Here is a 12,073-nt window from a genome sequence, read left to right as displayed (position 1 = left end):
TGGAATGTTTTTAAACCAAATTACAATGTTTTTTTAGGCTAACGTTGGTATCAACATACTTTTGGAACGCATACATTTGGTTCAAAGTTTGAGTTCCTCAAGAAAGCTTTCAAATATCTTGAGTACAAAGTAAGTAAGTTGAAAACGAAGCCGTTTTTAGCTGTTTCCAATCCAAACCTCTAATTTTTCTAATGATTGGGATTTTTCATCAAAAATAAAAATAAAAAAAAACTTTTTTATTTTTTAGAATAACATTAATTATTATTAGAAAGCAGGAAATGGCATTTACAATTTTTTTGTAGAATAGTTTTTTTGTAGAAAAGATTTGCAAAAATACATTGTTATCAACATTTATATAAATGCTCGTAAAGTTTCTTTGAAAAAAGGTTTTGTGTATTCAACAAGAACGATTCTTCCAAGAATTATCAATTTCTGTGAATTAATTATTATTTTTTGGTGAGTACTTTCTTTTTAACCAAAAAGTCTTTTTGAATCATTAGTCCAAACAAAAATGTATACACTTTGGCAGCAGTGCAGGAAAGTTCCATACAAATATAAAAACGGTATCTTGACACTTTTTTTATCGATTAAGTATCTTCGGTAAGTTGATTGATGGAATAAATTTTCGAAAATAATTTTAATTTAGAAAAACTGTCTGAAATACCCAAAACACAAAATGGTAAAAAATCATAAAAAATGATCGAGCTGCAATTTTTTCAACAACACATAAGGCTGGTACAAATTTTATTTAAAGTTTTTGTCCCTTCCTTCAAAGTTGCCCCGAAAAATCAGGGGGCAAAAAAAAAATTTTTTTTTCATAGAACATCTAAATTTCAATCGAAATTTGAATGCAATCAGCTGAAATCTATTTAAAATACATTCCCCTGCGTTTGGAATCATTTTTAAGCATGTTTGGGTTGATTTAATAATCTTTTGATTTTTTTTTTTTAATTTTCGGTCTTTAATACGCAAAAAGTTTTTTCCGTACATTTTTTGAAGACTAATAATTGCAAAACAACTGAACTAGTGTAAAATGCATTTTAAACACTTTTTGCATTCAAATGTTGAGACTATGGCTTGTTCTTTAATTTTTTTGTTATATTTTATTTTTTTGTTTTTTTTTTACTCAACGTCCATGTACATTTCTTCAAATCAGTTTTTTTAGTAAAGCTTCAAAATAAAATGTTTTTCTGTATTTCTTAAACTATCTGCTGAAAATGCCAAGCATTTTGGAGATATTCTTTCTGTTAATTAAATATTCATTGACTTTTTTTATTTTTTCTATTATTTTTTCTTCCATATTTAATAATAATAATTTTGTATAAATTTATGATGACCGACGAATTGTTTTCGGAACAGAGATTTTTTAAACTGACCAAAATATACATTTGAAAATTTTTCAAAAATAGTTATGATTTCAGATTTAAACATGCTATTTAATAGTATTTTTTAGAAGTTGTAGCTATTTTCATTAAAAAATCATTCTATTTTAGTTTTAAAAAATCGAATGGTTGAGAAAATTCTTTACTGCTTTCTTTGAAGGACAAATCGTGATCATTAAATTAAAAAAAAATCCTGATTCAAATTTTATGCACAATTTATATTTTAGCAAACAAAGGTCAAATTAACAATATCCAAATTATGAAACATATGATTATTTTTACAAATATTTTGAATGTTTTAAATTAAATGGCACAATTTAAAAATTTTAAACAAATATTCGTAGCAAAAACAAAAAGAAAAAACTCTAAAACTGTGCACTTTATTTAAATTTTTAAAATTTCTTAACGAATGCAAATTATAGGTTTATCATTCAAATATTTTTTTTAAACATTTTCTGATTGGTCAAAAATAATTCGCCCGTAATTCACTGCACCTTAAATATGGTTGTTAGCTTTTGCTTCAAATCAATTTTTTTTTTCTCTTAAATATTTCGTTTGAGGGGTTTTTTCTGGCCACCCTGAGACCGCTCGTGGTACCCACAGGGGTACATGTGGTCGAGAACCGCTGCTGTAGACGAAAAAAATGCTAGTTTTCGCGATTTCTTCATTTAGAATTACAGGAATAATATTCTATTTGAGAAAAGAACATATTGAATACATTAAAGAGGGGCTTTTGTCAAAATTTAAATAAACTTAAAATATTTTCCCGGTTTGTCAGTCGAATTCCCGAGTTTTTCCCGGTTTTCTCCCGGTGGATAAAAATCCCGGGTTTTTCCCGGTTTTCCCGGTTTTTTCCCGAGGTGGCCACCCTGCCCTATGTCAATTTGTATGTACAACGGTAAAAAACACGATTAAAAACCAATTCTGATCACTTTTTCTCATTTTAATGCAAATAAAATTTTTGACAAGACAACATTTTTTAGATGGATCAACTATGGTCCCCTTGGAACGAGTTGTCAAGTAGGAGCTTTTCTGTCAAGAAGGACCGCGAGGTTAATTTTTCAAAATTGATTTAAAAATCCATTCTAAACTCTTTGAGGTTGTACAGAAAAATAAGCTTTATCGCTGTAAACAATAATATCAGCAATCTAAGCTTCATTTTAGGACCCAATTAGTGTCGGAGGTCACGGTGGCTCTTACGGCTTTTTGAAAACTCAACCGAGACTTGTTCATCTAAATGTTGAAATCATGACTAATAACTTAAATATTTATGCATTCTATTTTTGCCTCCTCCCCTCGACTTTGCTCAGTGTCAGGGGCATAAACTTACAAAAATATTTGCAGCGGCCTTAACTGCTTTAAAAAAATATCCACATAAAAGGTACTAAATGTTTACGGTTGTGTTTGGGAAGTGCGATTCAAGGGCGATTTTTAAGCATTTTGGGTACTTGACATTCACGTTCTCGTTAGGGAATGTTGGTTTCAATAGATAAATTAAGGGGAAACTAAAGCAGGTATTAGACTATGACAAACAAACAAACTCGCACTTTTTCTTGTTTGACAGTTTGCCAAACTCTTAAACTTGTTTGCAGCAAACTCGCAAACAACTCAAAATGTATAATATACTGAAAACCAGTTGAAGCTTTCGGGGGAGAATGTCATTTAAAATAAAACAGATTCTAGTTTTCGGATAGAAGAATTGAAACAGTTTTGTTACTAGCAATATATTTTACCTATATTTTCATAAAATAGCAATATTTAAAGCGTTTGTTCATTTCATTTGGAAAATGCCTTCACTAGCATTAAGACAGAGAGCCAACCCACGTGATCACCGTGATCTTCCTCCCACCCCTCACTTGTACCGCTGCATAAGCATAACCAGCTGCTTGTACACCACTTCCGGCGCATCATTGCCCCACAAAAGTCCACGTGGTTAAAGTTAACATTCGGCACCTGGAACATTCCGATCGCCGTCCGCGTCAGCCGGTTGAACAGGTTGGCCACGTCCTTCGGTCCGGCGAGCCAGTCGTTGCTGGCGTAAAACAGCGCAATCGGGGTCGAGATGTTCTCCAGCTCGTAACTGGGCGGTTTGGCCTGTCCGTAGCGGCGTTCGTTTTCCGCCTCTCCGTAATCGAAGCGCTGAAAGTTGCCCGACTCGTGGATCTCTTGCGCGTAGTGGACCACGGTTTTGGTGGATGTCCCGGCCGGGGTGTGGCCAAAGATGACGGGCATTAGGGTGGCGTTGTACTGCTCCTTGTCGAAGCCACACAGCACAAAGACTGTGTTCTCGCAGATGTACTTTTCCGCCTCGGTCAGCTCGCACCCGTATTTGGCGAGGTAGCGAATGATCTTGTTCTGCGGCATGAACTCGTTGCCGCCGAAGAATTTTAGGATCATCTGCGAATGCGAGAAGTTTGAGTGAGTTTTCGGTTGATCATACGTGACGAAATGGATTAATCGGAAATGGTCGGCGTGAGTGATAGAGAGACAGAGAGCGAGAGAGGAGAAGGTCTTCCTATTCCCAACGGATGTTACGCGATGAGCTTTATGTACAGCGATTACGGGTTTGTTATGCTGAACTGCAAAGGAAAGAACTCACCAATAGGCGTAACGAAAGACGCTTCAGGATGTCATTCGCGAGATTATCCCAATTGGGAACATGAAGATTGTCGACCCGATCGATGGGTAGCTTCGGGAACTAGCGATATGTGGGTGTGGATGATGGTAATGAATTACACAGAGGACTATAATTGTGTGAGATGGACCGATTCTTACCTCAATGTCGTGTGAAAATGGCGCCAACAGGCGAATCGGACTCTTCACGTGACCCATGAAGGCAACAGGAGCCATCGCAAAAACCGCCTGAATCTTCGCGTTGTACTCCGGTCGACTGGCCAGCAGCACAAACGCCATCGTAGTTCCCATCGAGTGGCCAACGTAGAGCAGATTCTTCCTCGTATCGTTCCGTTCGAGCTCCCTCATCGCATACACAAAGTCAATTTCCGCCGGAACATCGTACAGCGCCATCTCGTGCCAGCTAAAGTCCCAGAACGCCGTCTCGTCGCTGTTCATGGACACGTGCTTCCTCGAGTACGTGTTCCCGCGGGCATTCCCCAGCCAAACGTCGTACCCGGCGTCGGCCAAAATAAACGCCAGCGCCCGTTCCGGACCACTGAGCAACCAATCCGCCGAACTGGACAGCAGACCGTGCTGCAAAAATACCGGCTGGCCCGTTCCCTTGCCGCCCGAACATCCGGCTCTGCCGCACGGAATTCGGTGCAACGTCAGCAGGTAGCCGTCGGCCGTTTTCAACGTGTGCGATTCCGCGCCGTACCCGTGGCGGACGGCAATTTCCGGCTATGTAAGGGAGAGAGGGAGGAAAGAAAAGGTGGTCATTAGAAATGGGAGGATCTAGATAACGCTCAGCGGGGCGTTTTTAAGGTTGTTAAGGCTCCGTTATTTATGGTTGGGTTGACCTTGCATGTGAAATGCGGCGCAAAAGAAGGAAGTTCAGTCGTCGTAAATTGTTTGAAATGGCTAGCGCCAGTGTGTGTACCACATGCAAAACTCAAATTATTTCTAACGAAGTGCTTTGCATGTGACCTTTTGTTGAAGGGAAAATTGAGTTTTGGGTTGACTTTCAAGGCAAACCTTTTTATGTAAAAGTGCCTGATTTAATTTATTTTTTAACATTTTACCAAAAAAATCATTTGATAATCGTGAAAAAGTTTACAAGACCCTCTAATGCCCAAGCTTTTTATCGATTTTTTTTTTAAATTATTGTTGTGTTTTCTAGCTTTATGTTTTTCTTCAATCATTTTGAAGTAATTCTTTTTTAGCTTTTGTTTGTTTGTGATAGTATCAGTAGCTATTCTACAACTTCCAATCATTATCTTTTGCCTTATTGCTGTTTTTTTATTTTTCCAGCAATTTTTCGATTATTTTGACTGCTTGAATTTTTTTGATAATATTATTAACTTTGAAGTTGTTGCGTCAAAATTAAAGTTCGTCGAAAAACAAACTGGGACACTTCAACAAGTTTTTTTTTGAGACAGGGACGATTTTTCAAAAATATGGCCAAATATAACCACAGAAATGTTTTTTTAAATGAGCATGAGCATGAGCATGGGTGACTGCCAATGAGCTGCTACTCCGTTATTGACAGATCAGCTGAAGTTAAACAATGAATCAAAAATGATCAGTGGGAGCCAACCATCCGTTCACTGTTTAACCTCTGAAGATCCCTACTTTATTAGTCAATACCGGCGCCCTCCCAAGAAGCCTGCAGTTCAACGAAAGGGAGGAATGTTAGTCCGATAGTTGAAGTTGCAGACTCATCAAGCACACAGTTTTTCGCTATATACTTGTTGATACCGCTTGAGACCGTTGAATCCACAGCGTCTCCTTCAAGCATCACGTGATTATTATTTTTTTGGGTTAGTAGGATAAGGTATTGGCTTTTCGATGCCTCCCGAGCTACGACGCTATGGGGAGGACTTTCATAACAGACCCGTCGGCGAGCCTTCCGAGCAACGAAGCTATGGGAAGATCTATCTGGTTAACACACAAAATCACTCACACACAGTTATTTTGCTCCACTATTAACTCGACGATCCAAAATGTCTGTGCGTCTTTCGATCACTATATAGGAAAGGCTTTTTCACCATAAAAAATGAAACCATATTCGAAAAAATTATACACAATTTATCCGACGCCGTGCCTTCCGATCAACGATGATATAAGAAGGGCTTTGAAAATCACAAACAAAGATTACTAAAGCACCAAAAAAACACCAATTACTCAAGGAAAATGACGCTCAAGACACAAATAATTCAGTAAGGCAAGCGCGTGGCCTCGCCGCCCGCAATCGACACACACAATTCACGACAAAAGGCACACATAAAAAATCACTTTTCACTCCGAATATTTTTTACGACCACGTGCTCCCTTTACAAATTATGCACTCACCCCATAAGAATAGCGACACAAAAGCACAAAAAAAAATTTACCTGAATAATCACGACTTCGCGTCCCCACTTCCAGCGCACCAATCATAACCACAGAAATGTTTTTTAAATATCGGAAAAGTAACCCAAAACAACAGATTAATATTTTTTTATCGATACCCACCCATTAGGGGTTGGGTTGTACTTTGGCCTTGGTATTGAGGAATTTTAACTATCCCGCTTAGTTATCTAAATTTTAAAGCAAAAGTGTCACAAAACGCTCAACCATAATACACTCAAACCCCGATGGTTTGACACCAACTGTTGTCAAACGAACGGGGTCACGTTTTAGTTTGACACCCCTTTTACACGGAGTTCACACACACTACCAAACGATTGTTTTGATAGTGTGCATGAGCGCCGTGTAAAATGAGACAGTTCGTCACTTTTTTGTTTGACTTTGACCAACCAACGGGGTACACACTAAAAAAGTGTCAAACGAAAAAGTGACCAACCACCGGGGGTTGAGTGTATAGGTGATTAAGAAAACGTTATTTAAACAAGCCAAAAATCTATTTCGAACATTAAAAAAGCATTTGGAAAAAGAACTACATTTCTCAACTACATGAAACACAATAGTTTACACCATTATTTTTCTTAATTTTTGAGAGTTTTTGAATACCCACCAAAAGGGGTTTCTAAAACACCTAAAAATAAAAAAAAGAAATTTTAATTATTGGATCTTTTTAAAAAATAACTCTAAATATACAAAAACAGAACAAAATGATTGTAATTGTTTCAAAAATGAACAAAGCAAGAAAAATTTAGTTTTTCGTAGAACGAAAATTGCTCAAAAAGATTTCCTGAGCTGGGATAAAAATAAAAGAAAATTGGGCAGTACTGCCGTTTTACGGCGATATGATGTATACGCCATTTTGGACACTTTCAATTTTATTGTACAGTCTGATAAAGAATCTTAAAAGCTACCTCCTGACGAAAGAATTTTTCAAAAAACTGCTCTGGGGCCCATTTTATTAAGCAAACAAACAATGATGTATACGCCAATTTTACTCATCATGATGTATGTATACATTGAGAATTGCTAGAAGTCAAATTCAATTCTGTTTGAATGTTGATTTAAGGTTTTGGGACCAAATCAAGACTTGGCAATATTTTATTACATTATTTCGATTTAATTCTTAGGGGACGTCCAATAGGCGTCATCCATAAAGTACGTCACGTTCTGTGGGAAGAGGGGGGTTTTGAGTAAGCGTGACATTGCGTGTTAAAAGCATAGGGAAATCGTGACAAAGGGGGGTGGAGTAAATTTTGGCTGATTTTAATGTGACGTACTTAATGGATGACACCTTATCCACATCCACGTAGATACTTTTTTGAAAATTCTAAACCCACTCACCTCCCTTGTGGACAATTGTTCATGCAAAAAAATGTGTTTATGGAGCGTAGACAATCGCTAAGGGAGCGTTATTTTATTACGTAACGCAAAAAAACGGATTTTTAGACCCCCTCCCCACTAGTAACAAAATTTCCATACAAATTTTAAAAATTTTGTATGGAGTGTAACACGGCCTCCAACCCCCCCTCCCCCCAACTTTGTTACGTAATAAAAGAACGCTCCCTAATACCCTCCCCCCCCCCCCTTAAAGTATCCACGTGGACAATGCATTAAGGGATCCGCTCAGCTGTAAAAATAGCTGGCACAAAAATATAGCCAGCCTAGTAGCACAGACAAACAGACATGAAACTTAGAACACATTTTTGTTCAAAAAGTGGGACCAATTTGAATTTGAATTTTGCTTGCTCACTAACGACACCTATCTACGATTCCTAGAATCTCCTCTTCCTGAATGACATTAGGGCATGCGTATGTGTGTATGTCAACCTATGCAGAATTGCACCAAAAGGCAAACCAAAACAAAACATTGAAAATGAGCCGTTGCCGGCTAAGAGAAAAAATGTGATCATTTCGCCGGAATATCCTCCTGCCGTTACTCGATCGCTCAAGGCGGCTGCAATGTTGGCGATTCCATCTTTTGGGGATGCGGTCTTTTGCTCAACGAAATATGCTCCATTGTGGAGACAACAGCGGTGACGACCCTCCCTCACCGCAGTGCTCAGGATGTAATCAAGTGGGCAAAGCACTCGGCGCTGCCGCCGGTTCTAGGATGTCAGAAGGTACAAGAAAGAAAATAGACGTTCCGTTTCGACGGAATTAACCCATTCAGACGCCCGATGGAGAATCGTGGCTCCAGGGTCAGTTTGTTTCTTCCGTCTACTGTTCCTAGATAAAATACGATGACTCAGGGTAGGTTGGTGATGGAAGACCCCAGTTGTCTGTTTTAGATGGCCTAGCTAACCTAGCAGCTAGAAAATTCCGTTGGGCGCCTGCACAAGGCATTGGCCACTCTACGCACCGTGGAATCTTCCACCACGTTAATTTTAACGTGACAACAAACGCGCCAAGAAGAACGAGGCTGTGTAGCTGGAGGAGGAGAGGGGGGGAAGGGAACTTGCCCTTTTTGCACCGGTTATTCAAGGATCTACCATCTTCATAGCCACAAGCGTAGCATATTCCACCGAATCAATAGATTCTGAAAGCGGCCGTGCGTAATCACCTCGCGGTTCTGTTAATTCAGCAGAAGAAAACATCGATCCGACGCGAGGTCATATGAAAAACGAATTTGATCCGAAGATTTTCGAAAAATGCTCCACGTGTTTTCTGCCAAACCAAAACAAAACAGAAAGATAGCTCAAAGCTGTCATTTGAAAAACAAGCGCTGGCCGCTGAGCACAAAGGCGCCTCTGGCGGTGAATCCGGAAAGCATAAACCATGCTGTATGATTTTTGAAAAATGACCGTTACATTTTTGGGACAAGTTAGTGACCTCGACTTTCATGTCTGTTTGTCTGTGCTAGTAGCCAGCTTTGATCAAGCAATGTATACATACATCATTGGGAAGTAAAAGTAGTGATTTTTTATTGCTATTTTTTCGGCCAAATGATGTTTGTGGTTTAAAATCGTAGAGAATAGGAAAAAACAAGAAATTTTGTAGGGGCCACATTTTCATTGTACTTTTTAACAGTTTCTACAGAGCAGACCTTGAATTAGTCATTTTAAATTGAAAAAATGAACAAAAACAGAAAATCGTGTCTACAGCAAAATCACCTCGATGGCGTATACATCATATCGCCGTAAAACGGCAGTACAGTACTATTATGTTCTAACAATAGCTGTTTCGAACCATCCTAATCGTATGACGAATAGATACCGTTCATTAAATTGTAGGAAAAAAAATCAACCATTCGAATATGTCAAGATAAGTGTAACAATTCGGGAAATAGTACCATTTTAATTTTGTTATATGGTCGTGACATTATATAAACAATATCACAAATGGTAACCATACCAGAAATAATTTTCTTATGATTTCGACAGTTTCACCTTTGGTATTTGATTATGCGGGAGATCAACGAAAGTTAACCTTTGATCACCGATCGTGCACGGTTCAACCGATTAATTTATTTCCAGGCAACTGCCAGATATTCCGTCCAACTTCGACCAGATTATTATCTGACTTAACGCATAACCAGGTTAAGACAAATGTACCAAGTGTGTCTATACTGCAGGACAATTGTTCTTTTTTGTCTGAGACCAATACCCGTTAGCTGACATGGCAAATTAAAGTTTGTCTCAGACTTGGATTTTGCTGACTTGTGGACTTCCTTATATTATGATTATGTCCCCCTCGCGGGGGTGCCAAAAATTGCCATAGCGGACGGTATTTCACGTCCTCAAGGCGGGGTATTGGTATTAGTTTTCAACTAGCAATAATCGCACCTCGGATGTACCTCATTGGTTACGATATCGCCACTGCGCAAAGCTAACGAGTCAACGGTCGACCGGCAGCAGTACTCCGCGCCAGGACGTTCTCCGTTAGCAATACACAGCCGGCGAAGTGGAGGGGGCAAAAAAGGCAGAAAATATCAGCTGCAGACGACGGTCGCTGGGTAACCACCGCGTAGCAGGCCACATCTTCTTCTTTTCGGCAGTCAACGCGTGCCGAATGGACGAAAAAGCTACCCTCTTTTCGTCGGCGACCGCCAGGCTTACCTTTGGCATCGCCAGAAAAGTACGGGTTTCGTCAATAATACTGGAAGCTGTTTTAGACAGAAATAAGGTAGGATATGTTAATAAATAAGATCAAAAATGTGCTGTCCTAAGGTATTAAACTCGATACAATTTAACTAAGTGCAACAAGTACACTCAAGCAGAACTATGGATGAAGATGGAGGTCTGAATTAGGTTTTACACCGACTCAACTGTGCACTGTTTACATGGACAGTGCACACCAACTGTCAAATGACGTCACGGTGTAAAACCTAATAGCTTACTATGTAAAACAAGCCGCATTGAGCACAAAGCATAAATATCTGTCATCTGTCAATATTGTCACCTCTGTCAGGTCTGAATCAATCAGAATCTCCTGATATTCCATAAGGATATAGACTATTGCGTATCTTAGAACAAATAGCTCTATTGGACTAAATTGATCAATGTAAGAACAACGCTAGAGTTCATAATTTTATAAACTATACAGCTGAATACACTGTAAAATTTACATTGATTAAACAAAGAAATATCTCCACACTACTAGGTAGCTGTGCAAATTTCTTTTCCCCGTTTCACACGCACCGCCAAATTCTCAGAGCTTTGTTTATCCTGGAGCATGGAGACATCCCTTAGATCTAGTTGGATTTTTTTTTGAAATCAGAGGGGTAAAAACCCACTTTTTACGAAACAGTACAAATGTTTTAGAACTTACCGTGCTCAAGTCGGTGTCCGGATTGTACGGGATGGAGACGGCTCGCGGTTTCAGCCAGGTAAACGGATTCCAGAACGGTGTACTGTCGGTGGTCGTAGTCGTGCTAGTCGTCACCGTCGGCGTAGACGGACCAAAACCGGTCGCCGAAGCAGACGTCGTCTGGTCTCGCAGAATCGAACTGGTTGCCGCCTCGGCCTGTTGTGCTCCCAGGTCCAGGTAGTTCTGGGCCGTCGCCGCCGTCGAGATCAGCTGGCTGATGATGTTATCGAAGATGCTGTTACTTTCGCCGGCAGCCGGCGAGGTGGCTGCGATCGCGTGCGTTTCAGCAGCCAAAAGCAGAAGGGAAAAGGCCGAAAGTAGGCCGAACGATGACGTACCCAAGGTCATGGTTACTGGACGGGACGCGCACACCGGCCGCGCCAAGACTTGTTTTCGTTGGGTCTCTTTCACTCGCCTTTTTTTTTGCTGTGGCGTTGGCGCGAAGTTTCAAGTGGTTTACCAGTCACTTTTCTGTTATGGTAAAGAAAGAAGCATCAGTTTCGTGTTTCCGTAAATAACGGGATCAACCGGCAAATTGTCAATCTGGGCTAGGGGGTCATTGTTCTTTTTGGGACGTTTTTTTTTCAATGAACGTCAAAGTAGGCGACAGGCAATCATGCAACGGTCAATAGGACATTCATGAGTCAGTTGTTTACAGCTGTTCAATTGTGAAATGTGATAAAGGCTTTCTCAAAGCCGGAAGCATTCGTGCTATTCGTTATCAATTCGTGTTAACGTCATTCGTCATTATGGTAATCCAACCAGACACATCACAACTAGATTTGTGGTTATTTTGAGCTCACTCTTCGACCTCAGAAAACGACGATACACTACAAAGAGACAATTATGATGACTAATGACGT

At 39.6% G+C, this 12,073-nt stretch overlaps 1 protein-coding gene and 1 non-coding gene across 2 annotated transcripts; both read right to left on the bottom strand.

Annotated features, from left to right (window-relative positions):
- Nucleotides 1–3,098: 3,098 nt before the first annotated feature.
- LOC6036796 (lipase 3) lies at nucleotides 3,099–12,040 on the bottom strand. The gene is given in 4 exon segments (XM_038248155.1): nucleotides 3,099–3,302; nucleotides 3,305–3,779; nucleotides 4,158–4,739; nucleotides 11,172–12,040. Coding segments are annotated over 4 exon segments (1,512 nt in total). The 5' UTR covers nucleotides 11,559–12,040; the 3' UTR covers nucleotides 3,099–3,234.
- On the bottom strand, nucleotides 10,091–10,231 carry LOC119765699. The gene has a single exon (XR_005276914.1). It is a non-coding gene; the product is annotated as a U4 spliceosomal RNA (small nuclear RNA).
- Nucleotides 12,041–12,073: the final 33 nt, after the last annotated feature.

The sequence above is a fragment of the Culex quinquefasciatus genome, chromosome 1, assembly GCF_015732765.1.
Source record: "Culex quinquefasciatus strain JHB chromosome 1, VPISU_Cqui_1.0_pri_paternal, whole genome shotgun sequence".
Taxonomy (NCBI): Eukaryota; Metazoa; Arthropoda; class Insecta; order Diptera; family Culicidae; genus Culex; species Culex quinquefasciatus.
This window is presented reverse-complemented; position numbering and strand designations above follow the sequence as displayed.